This window comes from Lissotriton vulgaris, chromosome 10 (genome assembly GCF_964263255.1).
Source record: "Lissotriton vulgaris chromosome 10, aLisVul1.2, whole genome shotgun sequence".
In the NCBI taxonomy this organism is placed as follows: domain Eukaryota; kingdom Metazoa; phylum Chordata; class Amphibia; order Caudata; family Salamandridae; genus Lissotriton; species Lissotriton vulgaris.
In genome coordinates, this window is record NC_141698.1 from 414544856 (window position 1) to 414569126 (window position 24271).

Below are 24271 nucleotides of genomic sequence, written 5' to 3' on the forward strand. Positions count from 1 at the left end.
GATGCCAGTAATTACAGTAAGGGTTCACACAGGTGGCAGCAGAGAAAGAGCCCCACTGTTGCATTCGACAGAAAAATCAGGACATAAGGTCAGTGGAAGACACAATTGACAATTGCGGGCCTATAAATAGTAAGGGGAGATATTCCTTAAGGAGCGTTGGGAGAAAGAGAGGCGTAGACAGTGAGGGGCAACATCAAGGTGGGAGACGGTGAAGACCTTAGTATTACCATGCTCCGTATGCTCCATTGCGAGGAAGAAACAGGGGGAAGAATAAGAGACTGACACTTGGATCAAAGTAATAACTGAACCCACCAACCAAACTTAGAATTACCCTGTCACTAAGATCCTGCTTCAGGGTCCAGTGTGAGAGAAGAGGTGACAAGCGAGAGGGGCTTCCCAGCAAAAACAAGAGAAGGAAGTAAATAGACAGCCTAGCACCAGCACAGTTGTAATAGGGGTGGCAGGATTGTGCAGCCTGGCTATTGGCACAAAGGAATCTGCGAGTGAGACCTCGTGAGGGCAGACTCCCAATGTTAGCAGAGGTAGAAGCAACAATTGCTTAAAGGAGAGGCGGGTCATGGAGCAGGGGGCGAAAGCTGGATGTACCAATGTAGAAAGCAATGTAGAGATATTGTTGAATATATCAGTGCTGGGGCGGAGGTCACAGTTTGCAATCTACGAGAAAAATCAATGGTATAATCAAGGTCCATGTGAAGCATTACACAGGAACATAGATTAATTGTAGAGGAAAAAAGCCCCAGAAGACTCATTGGAGGCTCTGAGGACCAAAATAATAATAAATAGTGAAGAGATCTGTAGGCTGAAGACAAGGCTAAGAGAGATCAAGAAGAAACTGGAAAGCTTGGAAAACCATGCAAGATGCAATAACTTAAGGATCCTGAAATATCCAGAAGGAAACTATCTGAAAGACTTTGTGATTGAACCGCTTAAGAAAGCTGTCCCGCTCCAAGATTCTGCCACCGACCTCTCCGCTGATACAGAGGGTGCATTGGGATCTTTTTAGAAAGAACCCGAACAAGAAAACTCCAAGGAAAAGTTTGGTGAACTTCAACACTAAGAGCAGATACTGGTAGTAGCTCTGAAAGCAGGGAGTTTAAAGGCATTTAAATTATCGTTCAATATAAGGTCTCATATTTTGAGGGCAACCGCAGATCGACAGCATTAACTGGGGTGGTTATAAAAGATCTGAGGGGGCTGGGAACTACTGCCCAAATACTATTTCCTGTGACTTTGAAAGTAATGTGGGGTAATACTATGCATAATTTGAGGGAGCCAGAGGAGGTGGAGAGTTTAATTAAGCAGATAAATTCCCACAAAATTTAGAAAAAGACCTGAGGAGAATCTCAAACACACAATTAGTTGGTGCCCATAAAATAAACAGGGAAGGTTCCACAGGGTGGAAGGGTTTGCGTGGGATACGCGGCCAGTTTGGGAAGCATGAGAGGAAAGAAAAAATGTTGTTCCCAGAAGCATCTGGTATGGTTGAGGGAGCAAGGGCAGGATGCTGCAGGGGAGGTGGTATATCCAGTGAGCGATCTACATACAGAGGTAAGTAGAGAAAAGGCTGAGCATGGGGCATAGGGAGAAGGTATTCCTTCTTCGGATGTTGTCTTTGAATGTGGACAGGCTTAGGGTCAAGGGCAAGCAGAGGAGGATCTTAGAATGCCTAAAAGAATCAGAGGCACAGATGATTCTGTGTCTGGTCCGGAGACGAGGGTTTTGATGTACTTTCTTCACTTTATTAACAGCAGCCATTAGAGAAACAACCAACATACTTCATTTCCCACAACCCTTGGGTGGGGGAAATCACAGTTCAGACTTTAATAATTCCTAATCGGATGAAGCCAGAGCATCTTCATAGTCCCTTCTTGCTGTTACTGCCTCCTTTCTTCGCTGCTCCAGCAGCTGAGTTAAGTATCTCTGGCCTCTAGGCCGGTTTCTTTCTTGATAACTGCCTTATTTTCAGTTATTTTGTCAGTATTTGCTAATGTTTATGGTGTAATCGTGTGACATTGCTGCATGGATGTAGGAACGCTTGTAGCTCCTCCATGGCCCTTTTTCCCCTCATACTAGTAGTATGCGATACCTGGGGCCAGTGCGACGTGGTCCTCCACCCAGTAGAGGGAGACCTCGTTATCACGCGCTTGGCGTGTCTCGCTGCCCCATGCCGGTACATGCTGTCAGTTTCAGGAGTAGAGCGCGGCTGGCCATGTGCTCAGCGTGTGTTTCTCTGACCCATTTCACCAGAAGCATTATACCCTATTAAGGGTCGGTATCTTCTGTGCAGTGCTTAGCACGTAAAGGCATTACTTATCAAAGACACCGCCAAGGCGAGTCCAGTGACCCAATAGATTGCAAGCGGTATGTGGTGTCAGCAGGGCTATGTTTACCTGTAATTGGCTCTCTGGGCTTCATTCTCAGGCTGGGAGACCCCCATCCCCCCTTACCTAGACCCTCCAGTATTTGCTGGGAACCCCATATTTTCATACTCTTGCCTATACCTGGTCTACTTCTTTCTACCTGCGTCAGGATGAGTGAAGTTGAGGAAACTTACGTGATTGAGGATAGCATAACCTACCTCCCCATTTCTTCAAGGTTATGGACACCCATTTCCAACGTGGTTTTGCAGGCAGTGGCCCTCCTAGAGAGGAAACAATATCAGTACGCTGAGCACTGCTTTAAAACGCTCCCTGGGACGGACGCCCACCTGGGGCTTGGACCCCTAGTACCTCCGGGCAGGCCTGCACCACCCACACTGCTTCACAAGCGCAAGAGACTCTGCGCCAGGTGTCGACCTGGGTGTCTTCGACAGGCTGAAGCTGGCCTTTCTGGACTGCTCTCATTCAATGCCTGGGGACTACCAGAAGCCAGCCCTTCGAGGCTATAACCCTCATGAACACCCCCCACAGCGCTGAATTTGTCCTCTGGATCAGATGCAGAGCCCTGGTCCGGGTTCTGCCCATGGTGCTCCACATCCCATAACTCGCACACAGGCACATCTACAAGGGACATTCCCTCTTATATGTTAAATCCGGAGAGCTTAATGCACCTCTGCTTCTCTGAGTGGGTCCCAGCAGGCAAAGTAGCAACCAATGTCGCGGGGCGGCTTCAGGAGCCCTGGACAAGGAGGTCCGCAATTGCATGAGGGCAGAATGTCCACACCCCTCCCTGTAGGACAAGATAGCCTTCACACCAGAGATAGATGAAACAAGCATTTACAATGCAACAGTCTCGCCTTTGCAAAAGTTAGAGCTATTGGCATTGTAAATGACAAACTTTATTTATGTGTTGGTTCTGAAAACAGATAAATAAATGGCATTGTCATTTACAATGCCAATAGCTTAATCTCTCGCAAAAGCGAGACATATTGCATTTGCAATGCAATCGGTCGCGTATTTACGCGAGTTTGAGCTATTGACATTGCAAATAACAATGCGTTTTATTTTGGTTTCAAAAACCAAAACATAAATAAAAGGTCTCTCACACTGCTGTCTCTCTCCCCCTGCTGTCTCTCTCCAACTGCTGTTTCTCACACACACTGCTGTTTCTCACACACACACACACTGCTGTTTCTCACACACACTGCTGTTTCTCACACACACTGCTGACTTTCTTACACACAATGCTGTCTCATACACACTGCTGTCTCTCACACTGCAGGTGTGGGTTTATAGCTCATATCTGGAGGGTGGGCGATGCTGCGTTTCAAGGTAAACTTTTTTTTACATACTCCCCAGGGTAGTCGCGGTAGACATTTGTTCTTTCATACGAGGAAGGGCATGCCTGTTTGTACAACCCTGAGGATTTTCCAGTTTTTCAAGGTGACTTTTCATCACATCTAGGTGAAAGTCACATTTTTCCTTTTCGTTACGTCTGGGTATATTTCTTTTATTTTTGGGTTTGGATATTTCCTTTCTGCGCATTTTCAGCCTATGTACCTTTCAGATTGATGACCCTTAGACTGCCTTGGGTGATTTTTTTTTTGTTGTACAGCTATCACACGGAGGCCCCTTTGCAAAGGATAATGTCGTGAAGGAAACATTCTGAAGTTCTATTTTGAATCAGAATACATTTTAACGCGTGAGTTAAAGTAAAATAATATAAAAACACGCACATGCACCAGTCAGCATTAAAACGATACTATAGGGTTGGACTCTGTCTGTCATAAATGAGTGTCTTTTCAGAAAAGAAAAGTAGGCACACATCTCGGATGCAAAACCAGCAGTGATGGAGGGGAGGCAGAGGCACTGATGCAAAACTAGGAGTGGGGGGGGGGGGAGCACTGATGCAAAACCAGGCAGGGGTTGGGTGTGGGGGGACTGATGCAAAGACGCCCGGGGGAGGGCGGGGGCGGGGGGGGCCCTATGCGATAAGGCGTGAGGTGGAGGGGGTAATAATGCAAATCCAGGCTTGGGGTGTGGGGGTACAAAAATTCATATTACGCTGCAGCCTCAAAGCCGGAATGGCTGAGGTTGAATTAGAATACAGCTGCCTTGCTTCGGCTGCTGCTTTGCATCTCTCTGGCAAACACTGCGTTCCCATCTCATCCTCCCTTAATCGAACTGCAACAATTCACCCCAAACAGCACCACAGACACCCCCCCCCTTAATTTAAAGAGATCCATTTTTACATACTAATGGGTTGGTTTGTTCGTTTACATTCCATTCTCCAGGCGTGGCTTGCATGCGACAGCAATGCAGGTGAAAAGCAAAATAGCCAAGGACAGCAGAGGTATTATGCGAAACAGGAAATAACAGCAGCTTTTAAAAACAAATTGGGAAAATGGAACAATCAGAGCTCTTGCTTGCATAAAAATATCTAACTTGCAAGTGCCCGGACTCTAGCCGTGATCCTTGAAACATGTATCGGGTGCATATTTTAAACACATTGAATAAAAGTCTGGCAACTGCATTTTGTCAGCAGTCAGTAGTTTGCAAGATTCTTAGGGGGTCTGCAGTCAGAAAAGAGGTGCAGCCTGAGCATCTATCCGTCCCTCCAATCCCTGGAAAGCAGAGGATGGGTGAGATCGGAACCGTGAGGGTAGCACACGTCTGCTTTCAGGCTGACTCAATCATTGTCAAGTGAAAATACTGGCATAGGGAGAAGTAACAACACACATGTAGGTGAAAGGGGGGGCTCACAAGATGCTATACGCAAGTATTTTAGGTGCCGGTATCGGGCACTAAACAATCTAGCAAAGAGCCTGTTAAGTTAACCAGATCTACAAACCTCACTCGCTCAACACACCATCCTCGAATACAACACCTAGGGCTAGCAATACCACCCAAGGTCACGTGGCTGGAGCTTGCATGCGGAACCTCTTTTTGGACCCTGTACCATAAAAAACGTGCAGAAGCTCACGCGCGATGCCTTTTAACAGCACCAAATGGCAATGCAACCGTTAAGAATACAGCATTTCACAAGACAAAATACCGACAAGAAGCATGTCCGGACCAGTCAACTTTACGGACGAGAGCGCACGAGGTGGCACCTCTGCTCATCACACCCTGCTCACTGCCAAACGCAACAAGGTGGAAAACAACCGATTTTGAGGGTAAGATAAGGGTCGGTATATGTGAGCGCTAATAGAGGAGGGGAAGGTAAACACAGAATAAAAGGCACAAACGACGCTCGTTTGCCAAGCGACGCAATTTGAAGGAAGCAAAGCTTTGCAAGAAAAGACAATGAGACCATTATGTAGACTTTTATATTTTTGAGCTGTCCCACTTGGACGGCCTCATCTCCTCGCACCGCTCCCTCATCTCCTGGGCCGCAGAAGAGGACACTGGGGGCAGCGGAGTAGCCGGGCTCCCATGCTCTGGGGCAGGTGCTCTGTGCGCATGCACAATGGCAGAGATTACACTGGCCCTGGGAATGACCGCCGAGCAGCCTGCGTCATTTTATGGCAGCGGAGTCCTATTTGTCTTTGCTCTGGATTGATGTATTTTTTTTTTTTTTAAATCTTTATTGTACCTTTACAAAATTACACAGCCATTGGCCTACAACCCATAGGGCCGGCCGCAGTCATTCAACACTGGATATATTGCATCAGATTTAAGTCCATATTTTGGTTGCGTTGCTTAGAGGAAAAATGTTCATCATAAGACAAAGTGAAAGGCACATAACTAGCGATATGCTGCTAATCAATAGTGGTTTTAGTTTTCTATTTTTTATGAAAACAACAAAAAGAAAAACAAAGAAATCACATTGAGGTCATCGAAGAGTAAGTATTGTAGTTTGAGCTGAATTTGAAGTCTATCCGACAGTACGTGCCACTGTTTATAACCATTAAATCAAACATATATTGGAAGGTCGGTAACGCCTATGCTTCATGCACAATACTTCCACAAGTTCGTCCCCGTCTACCCACACCACCCATTCTTCGGGGTTCGGGCCCTTTCCCCACTCTCGATGACCTCCCCCCTCTACAACACCCTCATGGCACCTCAGCCTTCCCCCCCCCCCTTCTTCATCGGACTCCAGCAGGTCATCCTCCGGAAGAGGATCACAAATTTCCCCTCTATACACATTCCATGGGGTACATATTTTGTTCCATTTCCCTGGACATGCACGACTCACGTATACCACCCTCTCTGTCACCATTATCTTATCCATATTCATGCACCATTGTGATTTTGTCGGTAGTTCTGCCGCCCCCAATCGTTGTGAGATATCTCTCTTGGCCACTATCATGCCCAACGTAACCCACAGTTGGCCACATCTGGACAGGTCATTCGGTCCCCACACATTTAAAAGACATTTTCGCGGTTCGGGGATTAGAGAGGTCTACAGGGTCTGTGACACAGTGCGCATTATTTGTCTCCAATAATCTTGGATGCGTGGGCAGTCCCAGATTGTGTGAAAGAAGGTCCCCTCCTCCCCGCAGCCACGAAGACAATAAGGGTGCTGTGCTCTGTGTATACGGTGCAGTAGTGTTCTCGTGTAATATACTCTGTGTAAGACCTTTAGTTGTACAAGCCTCAGCCTGGCGGAGATGCCAACCTCTCTTGGGGATGCTAGCGCCTCGTTCCATTCGTGTTCGTCAAGAGCGTCCACTTCCCCATCCCATTTATCTTTCAATGAGGTCAGTGGGTCCGGCAAGTTATTAATGAGCTTGCGGTATGTCAATGACGTCGCTCGCTCAATCATAAAGTCCGTTAGGAGACGATCCTCCATCGGGGACGATTCTGGAATATCCTCCCAGGGGGGGGGGGATGGCCGCGAGTAATGCATGACGTATCTGGACATAGCGATATGATTCTTGTGGCCCCAGTTCATATAGTTCCTTCAGGCGGTCAAATGTTATAACCCCTCTTCTTTCCCACTGGTCTCCCACCGTGGATATCCCAATGGTGTCCCAGTGAGAGAAACCCTTGCTGTGTCTCAAATTTCTAAGGGCACGTGTGTCCCAGAGCGGGGTGAGTTTGGTTATCTTCCCCTTCCAGCCCAGCGCCGCTAGAGCAGTATGCCACAGCGCCGCAGTGAGTCTAGTGGGTCCCACCAATTTCCGCACTCGACGTTGGTCATAGAGCGGGGCCAGCATCGTATTAGCACCTAGTTGTGCCCTATCTGCTTGGAAAGCTGGGTCAGTTTGCGGGGCATGAATCCATTGGTTAATGGGCTTAAGGTGAGCTGCCCAGTAGTACAATTTAAGATTTGGCAAAGCGATTCCACCATCATACCAACCCCTGTGTAGTTTGGCTTGCGCAATACGTGTCGGGCGTTTGCCCCACAGCAAACCAGATACCACTGCTGCCACCTTTTTGAAGTATCCTGGCGCCACTGGATATGGCGTGTTCTCTAGTATGTATAGAAAGCGGGGCAGGGACATCATTTAGTATAGGGCTGCTTTACCCAGCATTGTTAAGGGCAACCCCGCCCAGAACTTGGCGTCTTGTTTAAGCCGTACTGGCAAGATGGCGCCCGTGTGAGAGGTCGCTGCAGAGCCTGCTCCTGAGCCCGAGCATGGAAAATGCTTAATGTAACGCTCTGAGTGTCACCTTCAGCCCTTCAACCCTTCAACTCTTCAGCCCTCAGTCTTGCATCTACTTTTTGCCTTCAGCTGTCTCAGACCTCCGAGACCCTCAAAACTCTCCTGTCGATGACCACGCTCTGTGTTTGCGAGGGACCATCATAAGGCAAGGCAAGCAAAGTTACCATTGCTGAAGCTCCTTAGGTGCATGGGGCTTTCAACTTTGCTTTTTTCGGTACTTTCTTGCGCTGGCTGTGGATAACTGAGGCTATATGAACTTTGAACTTTGAAAATGGCATAAACTAATTTTGCTCCGGAGCAGCAGAGTACCAGAAGTCAGGTTTGCAATGTATGCAAAAAAAAAGAAATAAGAAATGAGAAAGAAGACGCAATTACACGCGTTCACACGGAGTGCAGCTAGAGCGGCTAAACCTTGCTATCGGTTTTCAGCTATCGGCTTTCAGCTGTCGGCTTCAGCTTCCCTGCATCCCCGGGTTTATCTCCTTAGTGCCGAAATGCTTGCGGTGTTGCCTGCTTACAATAGGCGCACTATGGAAGCGTGACACGAGTACATGGCTACGAGGCTACAGCACAACAAATAGAAATCAATTAGTGGTGTGTAAAAAGAACACTGTGAAATTGTGAACACTGGCGAAAAAGAAAAAAAAAAGAAAAGGACTCTTGGATTCGAGTGTATCCTACTGTTCAGCGCTGATCTGCTCTCTCCTTTCTTGATCGACAGCGGTGCTTGTCTCCTCATCGCTTCTCAATCTCTGTCTCCGTCACCTCCCTCGTTCCCTCGCTCCGCTCACCGCCTCAAGTTCGCTGCTGCTCAACAGCTTCATCGCCTTCATTGCCTGCCATCATCTGTCATCTGCAGACACGACGGCAGGTCTTAAGAAGGCAGGAGACCACGTCGTTGTCAAGGGTGACGACGCTGACGCTGTTAGCTGTTAGTTGTCAGCACGGAATGCACGGAAAAGCCCAGGGGGGTCGAGAATAATAAAAGAAAAGAGAGCATTGAGTGAAGAGTACAGCACAGCTAAGTGCACAGCACGACATAATACAAAAGGTGGATAAATATTTGTCAAAAATGGAACTATAACGGAAAAGCAAGGAGATTAAAGGGGGAAAAAATATAATAAGTTATCACCCCAAAATCACCCCAGAAAAAATAAATAAATTAAAAAAAAATAAAAAAAAGGATAACAAAGATTCAAATTTATATACAATACAATACAACAGCAACAGCACACCGGGAGCAAAGGGAGGTGGGCCACGGATGGGCTCTCTGGTGGCTAGAAACAACTTTCAGCAGATCTGTTCAGACTTGCAATTGGGGAAAAATACAGATCTGGATATTAAGATCCTCAGGAGAAATAGAGCGTGTGCTGGATTCTCAAGCTTACTCAAACCAACTTTAAGGTTCAGAGGTGGAGGATTCAAGGCTAGAGGTAACCCAGTACTGCTCGCAGTAAATATCACGGAAATTACCATACAGACTTTCAAAACAACCATGGAGAAAGACATCGAGAAGATCAAAGAAAAAGATAAAAACAAAAATAAGGATAAAACCAGTGACAAAACCAGCGAACTCGATACTCAAGATCAAAATCAAACTTTAAAACAGAATCAAACTGGTATAAAGAATGATAAGATAACCGATACAAAACCAAAAGCAAAGGCCCAGGCTCAAGGAGTAGAGGGTGGGGGTGATCAAGAAAAAGATCATGAAAAAGAAGAAATACAAGAAAGTCAAGAAAGGGCAGAAAACTCAGATGACCGAGGAAATACCAAAGAGAGTTATAATTCACAAGGATCTCAGAAGAAAAAAGAAACAGAGACGACCCGAAACTAGGGGTTACAAAGCGATGGAAAATAACGACGAGGATAACGATGATGGCAAAACAAGAGCTATCAAGGCTGATGGAAAAGATAGAAACAATGAGACCGGACAGATTGAACAGAAACTGCACAAGGAAGCCGAGAAATCAAAAAAAAAAGCCAAGGAGAAACAGAGAGTAAAAGAAGCAGAAAAGGAAAAAGAATTGACAAGCAGAGAGAATCTTGACCTACTGGAGAAAAAGGCCAAAAGATTACAGACGATCAAAAATTTAAAAGCCACAGCCAACATAGCTGGGCACTCAACAGGTTCCCAACCTAGAATCTCAAACATATTCAGCCCAGCAATTAAAGAGAGACACCAGAATAGCCCACTTAATGAAAATGCACCATATACAATGCATCTACAAGGATTACAAAATAAGACCATCATTGCGGCATCTGAGGTTTTAGTCTCAGCAGTCCTAGTAGAACATCTAGAACATGAAAATTTGAGAGAAGAAAGCGGATCTCGCCCCAACATAGACTCAGACTCAAAAATTAATCTATTGGTGAAAGGCAGTACTTCAGAAGAAGTCTCGAATATAAACCGTGTGACGGAGGAATACGTCTCAGCAGAAGTCTCCGATAGCTCTGAATCAGAGATCTATGAGACAGGAATATCAATCTCCAGTGAATCCAGCAAATCCAGTGAAGAGACTGACCTTGGTGAGAATCACAGACAGGAGGAACTGGACAAAAAAGCACCTTCACCGGCAAACACTGGATCTAAGAAGGCCCTACTATACGATTATACACCTCCAAAGAAAATGGGGAAAAAGAGAAATAAACATAGAAGGCATCCAAATATAATTCACGATGAAACGACAGATCCTGGGAGCAATCCAGAACAAACAATAGTGAGAACCAAACTCTCACGCAAAAGCCCCTATCGCAAAACAAATGCTGATTCGGAAAAAAACAAGAATATCATCGACAACCCGGATGATGATGAACAGCCGAAGCATAGAGAACCTACACTTAGTGAAGTCTTTGAATCAATCAAAAATTTTCATCAAGATGTAAAGGAAGATAGCCAAAGAAATCATGTCGCTATTCAAAAATTGGAAGGAGCTATCAACAAAGTTGGCAATACATGCCAGGAAATCTCAGATAGAATGTGCTCGGTAGAAGTTCGTGCAGAAAACCTGGAATCAGATGTCGCTAGATTACAACTCCAAGCAAAGGAGCATGAGGGAATAATTAAGGACTTGATGATGAAAGCTGAGGACCAAGAAAATAGAACAAGGAGGAATAATCTTCGCTTTCTTGGGATTCCCGAGGGCTCGGAAGGGAGCGATCCAAGAAACTACATGATCAATCTACTAAAATCTTCTTTCCCAGAACTCAACTCCTGGGAAATGGATAAAGAAGTATGCCGAGCACATCGCTTTCCACTAACACTACCAAAACGGTTAGAGAAATCTTCAAAATATCCTAGAGCTCTTTTAGTCAACTTTGGAAACTTTCTGGTACGTGACACTATATATGACTTGGCCAGACCAACGGCTCAAAGAGAATATAGGGGCTTTAAGTTTTTTGTGAGACCAGACTTTGCACACGCAACAGTAGAAAGACGATGGCGAATCCGACAGCTTTTTTCCCCTTTCGAAAAGCTAGGGGCAACGGTCTATCTGCAAAACCCGGCGCGGTTAAAAATAATCTACAAAGGCTCAACAAGGAGTTTCACAAGTGAAATCCAGGCAGAGGCCTATCTCAAGGAGGTTGAAGCAAGAATGAAACAAGATAATGGTAACTAAATAAAATAAGGCATCTAGTGCCGACGAGCTATTGACTCTCGCTATTAAGGTTGACACTCACTAGGCCCAAAAAGTATCAGGCCAGGTGGCAGGTCCAGGCGCGCGGAACACACGGCCACCAACAGCGGGGTGAGTCAAAACCCAGGTTGCCTCAAGGGGTGGCAGGAGGGGGGGGGGGGGGCTAGAGGGTGTGGAAGGGAGGGGGGGAAAGTGGGGTGGGTGGCGGATGTGGGGGGAGAAAATAGAAAACTGAAGAGAGTTCGTACTGTTAAAGTGATTTCGAATGAAAGGATAAAATTGAAACAAAGGACATGCTGTTATTATGTATATTGTGTATATATCAGTTATCTGGACAAGTTGATGCTATGGAAATATTTAAAAATTAGGTATGTCTAAACTAAGGATTGGATCCCTCAACATAGGAGGATTAAATGATTGGAAAAAGAGGGGGAAGCTTGAACAATATCTAAATATGATCAACTTAGATTTAATATGTTTACAAGAGACCCACTTACCCTGGAGCAAAAAACATTGGTTGAATTTTAAAAACTATGAATTACTGTCATGTACATCCCAGACCTCTATGATAAGAGGTGTGGCCATAATTGGTAAAGTGGGGTTAGGGGGGGCCAAAAGGTGTAAGGCGGATTCATTAGGAAGATGGGCAATTTGCGAAATGAACTTAGGTTTCACTATCTGCACAATATACGGATCCAATACAGACGAGCCAGAAATCTTTAGTCAAATTGAAAATGAATTAATTGATTGGCATACCCCGATAGTATTATGCGGCGATTTTAACATCTCTGCAAATTTTACGGATGGCAGCGCATACATAGGTAGGAAGCCAAGGGTGTTTAGAGCAATCACGTCAATGATGCAGTCACACGGCTTAGATGATGTTTGGGGAAATTTACTGACCGGAGATCCCGGGTTTACCTATTTTTCACATCCTTTTAATAAATACTCGAAACTGGATTATTTCATGATTTCATCTACCCTACTTAGGAGTGTACAAATAAATAAGCTTCCGAAAATTATGTCTGATCATAATCCCCTAGTTTTAAATATGGCCATCAATAAACCATACAAGGTTCCTAGACCCTGGTCATTTGATAAAAAACTATTAGCGGATGCCGACTACATCACTCATATGAAAATATGGTCCCAGTCCTTTTTTGACGCTAATAGGTATAGTGCATCAAGGGGAGTTGTGTGGGATAGCTTTAAAGCAGGAATAAGAGGAGAGACTATAAGCTATACCACCAACATATGGAAAAAGGCTAATAGGGAAAGGGAAGCATTGATGGGAAAACTAAGTCAGGCAGAGACACAACATAGACAAGATATAATTACAGGTGCTCAATCTGTCGAGAGTCTACATAGAGTGAACTCCCTAAAAGCTGAGATCCAGAAACAACTAGCAAGAAAGGCGGCAGCAAATTATCAGGCACAGAGATCACGCCTTTACGAAACTGGGGAGCAAGCAGGTAGAGCTCTTGCCCTGCGAATTAGGCAGGTGGCAAGTAAGAACATTGTGACACAAATTGAATATCAGGGCCAAATACACGACAAACCTGGTGAAATTCTGGAGGGGTTTAGGAAATTTTATCAAGAATTATATCAGGAGGAAGCAGCTGCAGATGCACCAAATATATGCTGGTTAGACATGGGTAGTAAGTTAAAACCAGGCCAGATCGAACTACTGGAACAAGATATTACAATGTCAGAGGTATTGGAAGCACTGAAAGATCTTGCAAGCGGAAAGGCGGCGGGCCCAGATGCTATACCAGTAGAGCTTTATAAAAGTCTAAGGGAGGAAACAACACCAATACTCTTAGATCTATTCAATGGTGTCATGAATACCGGAATAATACCGGAGTCCTGGCAAGAAACTAATATAGTAATCTTCCACAAAAAAGGGAAACCTAAGACTAACCCGGGCTCGTACAGACCAATATCATTGATTAACGGCGATAACAAGTTATATGCCAAAATCATGGCCACTCCCATGGGAGGGATCATTGCGTCCTTGGTTTCCCCCTGGCAGCATGGGTTTTTCCCAGGAAGAGGAACCACAAACCATATCAGGAGAGCTATTACACTATTTGACATCGGTGCTGCTAGGGGGGGAGGAGGTTGCAATGATCCTCCTCGATGCGGAGAAGGCATTTGATCGCATCAGATGGAGTTTCCTATGGAAGGTTATGGAGGCAAGGGGATTTGGCCCTAGATTTTGTCAAGCCATCCAGGCTATGTACTCATCGCAAGAATTCAATTAATGGGGGAAAGATCAGATAGGATCAACATAACAAGGGGTACAAGACAGGGCTGCCCATGCTCTCCAATCTTGTTCGCGCTTTACATAGACCCTTTAATTACACAATTAATGAACAGTGCGCTTATTAAACCAGTAATATCTAATGGGTTTCATACCAAACTTCTCGCCTATGCGGATGATCTAGCAGTCATTACAAAAGATCCAGAGCTAGCTATGAGGGAGGTAGTTAATATAACCAGTCAGTTTGGAGATGTGTCTGGCTACCGACTAAATGTGGATAAAACACAGGTACTCTGTTCTAGAAAAATTGCCAAGGTGGATGGAAGGTATGTAGAATCTGTAGTTTACCTGGGTATAACAATAAATGCAGAACCAGGTAAAATAATTGACGATAATTACACACCTCTTCTCAAATCTATGGAAACAGATCTAAAAAGAATGGACTCATTAAAGTTGTCACTGATTGGGAGGGCCAATGTCATAAAAATGACAATGTTTCCCAAGGTGCTTTATAAATTAAGGTCAATCCCATTCAAAATTGACGAGAAAATTATTAAGAAGATTGAGTCAATTTTCATGAAATTTTTATGGCAATATGGCAAAATACGGCGGTCAAATAGATATATGGCATTACCACAAGATAGAGGTGGGTTGGGATTGCCAGATATTAAGAGCTATCATTTTGCATGCCTCCTTGTAGACACGGCTATCCTACTCCATCCGGGGGGCCCAACCCTCAGGCAGGCGGAGATACCATCAATTTATCAGCTATTGGTGGGAAGTGAAGCCGTAGGGCTTCTATTAAGGAGAACCCAGAGGAGATATTACATGGAAATTGGATATAAGACGTTGCAAGGTATATGGTCCATATGGAAATCTGTTAAAAAAGTTCTAGATATACCCATTATGCATTATCGCACACCACTGTGGAACTCAACACTCTTTCCAAATCTTAGTAGCGATGGAACGTGGCGTCATTGGGAGAGTCATGGTATTGTGGAGCTGGGGCAAATAATGATCAGAGATCATTGCAGAACGCTAGAAGAACTCACATACCACTATTCACTACAAGGCTATCAAGAGTTCAAATACCTACAGATAGTAAATAGAATTAAAGCAATTAGGCCATGCATCACTCAGCTTGGGAAATTCGAACTAATTGAGTATTTGAAGTCAGGTGGTCATAGAATTAGAGATATTTATAAAATATTTAACGACGTATCAATCGATGATATTGGGAAAATTGAAACTACATGGTCCAAAAAATTGGGAGATCCCGAAGTAGACCTTGATAAAGCGTTAGCTATGGATAAGAAGTTTCTGCGTTCCTCGAATCTCAGGGCCCAACATTTCAAAACTCTATTTAATTTATACTATACGCCCGAAAAATTATTCTCCTGGGGGAAAGCGACAGATAGCAACTGCCCCAGATGTGGTAATGGTACAGCAGATCTTATACACATGTTCTATGGCTGTGAAAAATTAAAAACTATTAAAACCGAGATAACACGCTTTTTAGAGGGGCTACTCGACGTTAAAATTAACCTATCCCCAACTTTGATAATAATCGGTTGTGATGTGAAACTAGATATGAGTATTGAGGCTGAAGCTTTAGTTTTCATTTCCGTAGCAGTCCTCAGGATTTTAATCAGCGCAGCCTGGAAGGATACAGAAGCCCCAACTTTCCAAATGTGGTTGTGCAGAATGCTGGGTATACACAATATTGAGGAGGCATTATATGAGTTAAAAGGAGTAAAGCTAAGGGATATAGGCAAGCGACTTTGGGCCCCAGTGGCCACTTGGAGGACAGCAAAACTACAAGTGAATGATTTACTGGCTGTTTAGATATTTAACATGTCAACTGACTCTACTGTATAGTACTCTTTACGCCTTTTTCGTTTGACTTAATAATGTAATGCTTCTAACTATGTATTTACGTATGCTTCTATGAATATGTATTTACCGGTATGAACTCTCAATAAAAATAAAAAAATAAAAAAAAGGATATGGCGTGTTCTCTAGTATGTATAGAAAGCGGGGCAGGGACATCATTTTGTATAGGGCTGCTTTACCCAGCATTGTTAAGGGCAACCCCGCCCAGAACTTGGCGTCTTGTTTAAGCCGTTCCATGGGTGGTGCCAGATTCTTCTGTACAAATTCCGCTGGGTCCATTGTAACGTGGATCCCTAAATATTTAAAGGAGGAGCCAGCTAATTTCAAAGGGCGGTCAGGGCCCGGGACCGGGCCTTTCAGGACATACATTTCTGACTTATTCCAGTTGATCGTGTATCCGGAAATTTTACCATTATCATCACAGAGGTCCAGGAGTGCCGGCACTCCACGCTCCGGGTCTGTTAAGTATACTAGCATGTCATGCGCATAAAGGGACAGCCGGTCTTCCTGGATTTATGTTTAAAGGGTAAACTAAACAGACACCCGATAGCCCCAGGTCTCATGAAGCTGGGCTAAAGCGCTAAGATCCCTTGGTCTCACCATCCCCCGGCACCGCTCTTTTGCTCTGCCACTCCTCTGAGACACTCGCTCCTACAGATCCTCCATATAGCCCCCTCCACAATCTGAGTCCTGACAAGCAGCTGCGGCTGTTTATGAGCATCCAGGGCCCCTGGGACTACCGCGCTCGGCTTTAAAGAGTAAAACAAGCTGACCTCAGGTTTCATGGGCGCACGAGCCGCACATTTTCACCGAAGGGCACGAGCCACAGCAGCAATCAGGTAACTCGAGCCGAATCACAAAACTCGAGCCGAATTACAAAACAGTATTGGCGAAACGCTTGGAGCATGCTTTGGGAGCCCTATTGGCGAAACGCTTGGAGCATGGTTTGGGAGCCCCTGCCAGGATCCGAGAACGGATGACGTACACATTTCTATTTTAGAGCCGCCCCACCTGGACGGGCTCGGGTTGACTTGCTGCTGGCGTAAAAGTTTTCTTATCTTCTTTATAGGGCCATCTGTCGCCCTATAAAGAAGATAAGAAACCTTTTACCACAGCAGTAAGTCAAGGAAGCTAGTCCATGTGGGACGGCTTCAAAAGAGAAAAGAGTACATCACTAGGACCTCTTTTCCAATGGCTGGCCACCGTTTAGCATGAACGGTGACGCCAGACAATGGAAAAGAGGGGCAGGGCTTAACGTCGCTAGTGAAATCTACTGTCTAAACATAAGATCTCGCCACCGAGACTGCGCATGTGCGCAGCCATCACAGGCCGAGACCTAAAAATGGCTAGCTTCTGGTGCAAGAAAGGAACAAAGTTTACCAGACACATCCTTAAAGATTGTCTCATGCTTGAGCATTATCATAAGTTCCCATGGCTGAAGTATATAAAATTATGAAAAGAACTTGATGAAACATTAACAGTTAAGAGCTTTGCTAGTAGTATGCGATTTGGCAAAATAGAGTTGAGATTGATTTTCTTAGGGAAATGAGTCTGACAGAGAAGAAAGAGAATGGAAAAAACTAAGCATATTAAGGTATATGGGAGGACCTATGCAACAAAGCATACAAGGCTATCTAATAAGGATAACAAATGTCTAAGAGAGATTCTATGTGACGAGATTGCACTTGGGTATTCTGCATCATCTAGCTGTTTTCCCAAAAAAGGAGACCTGGACGAAACATATTTGTAAATGTCCATGCGGCGGGCAAGCCACCTAATCTATGGCACACTATCTTGTTTTGTAGATTTTATGATGGCGATAGAATGTCTCTTCTATCCCCCTCTTTTTAACAGACAAATTCCTGTTTTAAATAGAAGCACTGAACTTTTTATGTACACATGAGGGCGACGTTATCTGCCGAACTGTCTCAGCTTATATGTGACAAGCTATGAAAAGAAGGAAATCTATGAAATCAACATTTAGATTTTTTGGGTTTATTATGGGTATATGAATTTTACATGATGTTGACATCAACAAATGGAATTGCTTAATATTTTTTGCAGGATTGTACTAATATCCACTTATTTTAGTGTTTGCATATCTTGCACATTTGCCATTTTTGCACAGTAGCAGCTATTATAGATGTTATGCATGTATTTTTTGGATGGCAATTACGAATATGGCTGCTCGCGGGATACTGTGCATGATGCAATGTGTCATATTGGTCATACCAAAAATGTTTTTAATGTAATCTATAGACTGTAGATATAGAAATCTGAATAAAGTTTTATGATGACGATGAGGACTGTTAGCAATACTTCAGAGTTTACATCAGTAGGTTGGGAAAATTGCATCACTTCTAGGTGAACTCTTGACAGTCTTTTGTATATTCCATTTTTGCAGGCTCATTTAAGCATATATTTATTCATGCAAGAATCTGCTGCACACGTGCAAATTAATTAGTTTACACGCATATTTCTTGTTTTCTGCAGGTGGAAACCATTTCTCCCAGGGACAAACTGCTTTCTCTGGAAAAAGTTCAACTTCTTAGTTTGGCAGAAGTAAATTTCAGACCTCTTCCAGTACAGTGAATTGGTTGGAGAGGAGTCGGCGGATATCCTTGAGCAAGTAAATGTGTTGGTGTGTACAAATTTGCAGGGCATTTCAGCCACAGAACAATCACTTTTTCCTACTTTAAACCCCCGCAAGAATGGTAGCAGACACAAAAGTCTATGTGCAAGTAAATTATTTTAGGAGTAAATACCAACTTTTTGTGAGTGCAAGCCAAACTCATATGCATAGACGGATCATAAAATTTTGACTAACTAAATTTTGCTGAGATTAGATAGTGGTAAAATATAAATGTCCAGTGATTTATATAGCACTTTCTATAAACTCTCAATTATAGCAAACATGGGAACTGTAGCATAGTGAGGAAAAAAAGTATATACTGAAGAAGTACACAATGTGGTTAAGTGGAAAATGTCAGATATGGGGAAAAGAGGGCAAGTGGAGATTTCCCTCATCCTCCGTTGGCAACCTAGGCACTGGAATGCAAATTAAATCGGAGTTTATTTACAGTAACACTGTGTGAAATTAAATTAATATAAAACTGCCATGGCATGACCCTTCTCAGACACTTAAGTATGAAAGAGCAACAATACAATTAGAGCACCGATATATCCTGAACTCAGTTACAATCCTAATTCTGGCATATTTAATGTGCTGGCGTATTCAGAGATCTGTAATCAGGTAACTAGCCTAAACAGGACCCATTCATAAACCAAGTTTATGCACATATTCAAATATGTGCCATTAACAGAGCCCTAATGTTTTCAGAGTCTGACAGAACCAGAAAGGTGCAAAAACAACAGTTGATGGACAGAATGCAGAACAATGTCATACATTCACCCCAGTACAGAGATCTGGGCCTAAATCCATCGTTTTTGTTCATCATGCCATTTCAGTTTGGGCCCAGCCATATGCAAATCAGTCTTGACCCTGTGCCCCATGGGAACAGTCCAGCCCGAACTGCCAAGCCAGGTCCTCCCTGGACTAGAAACAGGCATCCAAGGACCGGTTTCGGGCTTTGAGCCTGGATAGCTTGATTCCAGTGGCATGGAAAGCATGGGACTCACGTCTGAGCATACCCGTCCCACTCAGGGTGACGAATGAAAAAACAACAGTTGATGGACAGAAACCAGTCCTAGGATGCTTGATTCCGGACCAGGAAAGACATGGCTTGGCAGTTCGGGCTGGACTGTTCCCATGAGGTACAGGGTCAAGGCTGATTTGCATATGGCCATGTCTGAACTGGGGTAGTGTGGAGTGCAAAAAACGATGGATTTAGGCCCAGATCTCTATACTGGGGTGAATGTATGACATTGTTCTGCATTCTGTCCATCAACTGTTTTTGCAGAACCAGAAAGGTGGCATAATTGGAGCTTAGATAAGATTGTACCCTGAAATAAGAAGCGCCATGGCATAATCCGAGAAGCTACTATCAAACCTCTGATATAATGAGAATGCTGTTGTAATGTGTCACTTCCTTACATGGCACCAAATGGGACAAGTGCATTTTATTTTTACAGGACAAGTACATTTTTGAAGCCTTTTATCCCTTGGACAAGTAGATTCTTAATAATATTCAACACCCGTAGCGGATATGCAGGAGGTGATCCTCTGAGCAGGGACGATAAACTTGGATGACACAAACTGAATCTCTATTTTATACAAATGTGACAGCTTCTATCCAGTTACAAAGTCCACTGCTACCAATCTCTTCTTCAAAACACATGAATTTGTTTCGTAGAAACTTCTGAGGCATTCCAGCACAAAAAGGACAACTCCAAAGATGATAATTTCCCAGAAATTGATCATAGGTTTTGTATGAATTTGCTGCTTATAATGGCTTGCTATTTACAATAAATCAACCAAGTCCATATATTGGACAGCATATGTGGCAGGAGGAGGAAACATTTATTTGAAAGAAATTAGAAACATACGCCACTACCTTTAGGAAGGAGAGACAATAAAAGAATGAAGAGCACAATGCCGAAAAAGCAATGACCTTTGTCCTGCATGTCAGGCAGAAAAAACAGTATTTGGATGGGCATGGTTTGTGAAGCATGGGTCGAAGTAAGGCTCACATGTGCCGAGGGATACTCACACAGAGTCAATCAGATATTTAAAATAACAGTGTTGTTTTTAATAAGGTATATGGTTGTGCCCGCAGCGCATAGGCAATTCATAACCAGATAAGGAGTTAGAGCATGTTGCCAAATTAAGCAGGTGTATTTATTAACGAAAAAAGAAAGAGTGATGACACGAATAATAAAAAAAGAATGGACAGCATAATGGGAAAAGAAATAAGGATGTCAAATATTCCACAACAAATATTGAAATGGTTAAGTCTTGCAGCTTCTCAACATCGAATTCCTGTACTTTACTCATGGGGAAAGATGGTCTCTTACCAATACACTTTCTGTTCTTGAAGAAGGTCAGCATGCCATGCCATGTATCCAGGTGAACCCCAATAATGGACCCCTGTCCGAAGCGTGTAGAGAAGCGGATTTTAGTCCCTTTATGATAAAGCAGCCCTAAAAAAAAGACAAAAGAGCAGGGAAATCATATTCAGAGATTATGGGCTTCATTATGTTTTCCTGTCACACAGGAGACCGGATCCGCTGGATGGATACCTAGGAAGAGGCCTACTGCTGTTAATTTGGCCTACCTCGGATACTAATACTGCCAGGCAGCAGGTGGGATAACTGTATTGTTCCATTGCTCAATTTACAACAGTAGTCATTAGACCACTGCTGAACATATCAGGCAGCACCACGTGCAGCCATTTCTCACTACTGTTTGTACGCTGTAGGTTTACAGCAGGCATCATTTCACTGGGGAGTATATGAGGCAGTACTATATGCGGAGATATAAACTTCACCACTGAACATACTTGTCAGTACTCCTGCAGTAGCCTTCAGGGTGGCAATGTCTTATTTTCCTGATGTCTAGGAGAGGAGAGACCGGCAAATAGGGATAGGTGATCCAATGGAAGGAGAACATCAAGCATCTGGAGCATGGGTCAAGTGTTGGGGACTGGGCTTCACACGCCCTGGTCTCTGATGGGTTCGGAGAACGATCCTCACTTTACTGGGAAGCTAGAATGGCTGCAATAAACTGATTTTTCATGTAGCTGTAGAGACAAGTCCTTTTGCCCCCAGTATCTCCTTCTGATCTTTGAGTTTTAATGCTTTTCAGTGCAGACTCCTCCAACTTTCTTTTCAGGCCTTGATATTCACCTTTTTAAGTGACATCTTACCATTAATAGTTTGCACTTTTTGTACATCACTGTGTGGATTACAATAATGCTGGAACACTTCAGGCGAGGATCTTCACATGCATGTCATCTCACCTTTATCTCAACATGCCCTACTCCTTATCAAGGTCATCTTCAGACTGCATTCACTACCTGATGACTGCACTAACACCGATTAAATCTGAGGTATTCTGGAGTCCTAGTGAGACCTAGAACAATTTGTATGCATGGATTTCTAGGGCACACTCACACATGTGAGCAATATGATGTTAGAACAATCAGGACACATCAAAGCAGCAGAAGAGAGAAAACAAACAGAACAGATACATCTTCATCAGCTTACAAAACAGAATATGGATACATTTTGTGCTATTTTAGAGGTAAATTCTTCCAAAGGGATGGACACAGGCAGACAAGAGGGCCTATTGCCTGGGCATTCTCGTTGGTACCTGAGGCACCTGTAGAAGCATCAAAGATACTGAGCTCATAAATTTGACTGGATCACTTTGGGTCAGATATAGGAGGCTAGCTCTTTATAAAGTATACCAAAAAGAGGTATACCGTGCAAAGAGCTATTCCCATATGAGTGGACAGGGGTTTGCTCTAGCAATCCCAAGGTGCTCTTCTAGGGGGTAGTGTGGTCAAGCAGCAATTGGCTTATCAGAAGAAAGTTGAACATTTGCACATACACACATAGTCAATAAAATGGTACACATGACTCACTACAGAGATCCACACCATCCACATTGTCAATACAATCAGGTAAATACGTTTCGAGATAGAAATACTTTTAGGTTAAATAAAAATTGACAAAATGCAATTTTCACAGGCGGCCAGGTTATCCTATGGAGGAAAAACAAAAAAAGCATTCAAGTTCTTTACAGCAACTTACGGGACCAATCTTCTGGACTCAAGGTGAGTACAGGCAAGGTCCAAGGCAGCAGCAAGTCACCTCCAGCAGCACTAGGGTGGCCGGATGCAGTGGTGCAATATAGTTTTGGGTGCCTAATGTTAGTCAATGGGGACAGTCCGGTCAAAAAAAGGATCCAATTTTGGACTGAGAGACCAGTCAGGCTGAACTAACAGCTGCGCTCAGGTCTTGCTATGCTCGAGGTTGTGGGGACACATTTGATCCTCTTCTTCGCAGGCTAGGAGTGACTGGTGCAGAGGTGCTTGCAGGTGTTGGGTTTTCATTACTGGAGACAGTCGAGGTAAAGGAGGCATGCACATAGAGGCAGCAGGTTGCATCAGGAAGTCCACAGTTGGGGAACCAGAGGTGTTCTCCGGCTCTAGAGGGCAACGCTGGAACCGTTGGCCCACTTCAAATGAGGCTTGGAGCGACAGGTGAAGTAGTGCTGGCTGGTGTCGGTTTTTCGCACACAAGAGTCCTCACAGTTTTTTCTTTGGAGTTTTGGCAAATGTGCTGGCAGTTCTCCCAGGCTTTTGGAGGCTCAGCAGCTTGCTGGACGAGACAACTTTGGCACAATTTTCGGGAATAGGCAAACAGGCTGGCAGGGATGGCGCCAAGTCCTTGTCTTCTTTCTTCTCTCTCTGATCTTTCTGTTCTGGTTTAGCGCTGGGATGCTTCCGGGTAACTACGCGCTCTATAAATCTACATTCATTCAAGTCAGTTGCTTCTTCCTCAGTTCTTGATTTTTACTGCTCTTCGGTCATTCTTTTCGGTTGGCAGGATCTGCTTGCCTAGTGCCAAATACTAGATTTAAGGCTATATGGGGAGTGAAGGGTAGATTCAAACATATTCATTTCTACGTTATACATGGGGCGTACCTGACACCCAGAATAGATAAATAAATATTTTAATGTGGAGTCAGCATGTTGTCTGAGTTGTCATTCGAATGCAGAAGACTTACTGCACATGATGTGGAGTTGCCCGCAGCTCCGTACCTATTGGGTGGAGGTGATTGAGATCTTATGTGGGGTAACAGATAGGCAGATAGAGCCCACCATGGGAGCATGCATGCTACACTGGTACCCTCATACAGCGCGCACTAAAGTAACATGTAAATTCATTGATTTGGGATTGTTGCTGGCCAAACGAGAACCAATGAGAAAGTGGAAATCCAAGCATGGCCCTAGCGTAGAGCGATGGAAAACGGAATTCAACAGCTGGGCGGCTAGCGAGGGTTTGGTCAGGCTCCAACAAGCCAGAAGAGCGAATAATGAAACGGCGATGGAAACTGCACAAGCATGGGATGCACTAGTGGCACTACTGGCACAGCCAGAGCCGGACTCTGATTCTGACTCCTTGGGGACTACACAAGAACCCGCTGAGACACACTACATATAGCTGGGCTATGGCGACCATAGGGAGGGAGGAAGTGAGCTCGGGCCTAGGGGGGATTGGAAGACAGCCCAATTGGGATTGGTTGTTAGCACACCCTAATATGTTGAAGATGATTGGACATCCTGGTCTAGAGTACATAGAGCACACCAGTGTAAGGGGTTAGGTGGGAGGGGGCGGATGAGGCTTGAGCCAACGGGGGCACCGTGCTGGAACCCCAACACACTACAGGGTGTATAGGATGCAGGTTGCGTTGCGGGGAGGCTGGAACGATTATTCTGATATTGATGTAAGAATAAGCCTACCTGTGGTCACTGGCTGTACGCACTGTGTCCCTTA

At 44.3% G+C, this 24271-nt stretch overlaps 1 protein-coding gene across 1 annotated transcript in view; it reads right to left on the reverse strand.

Moving 5' to 3' along the window:
* The window catches only part of SPSB3 (splA/ryanodine receptor domain and SOCS box containing 3), a 213713-nt gene that overhangs the window by 37643 nt on the left and 151799 nt on the right, over positions 1–24271 (reverse strand). The window contains exon 6 of the mRNA XM_086941245.1: positions 20783–20908. Within this exon, the coding sequence (XP_086797371.1) occupies positions 20783–20908 (126 nt within the window). The remainder of the gene's footprint in view (positions 1–20782; positions 20909–24271) is intronic.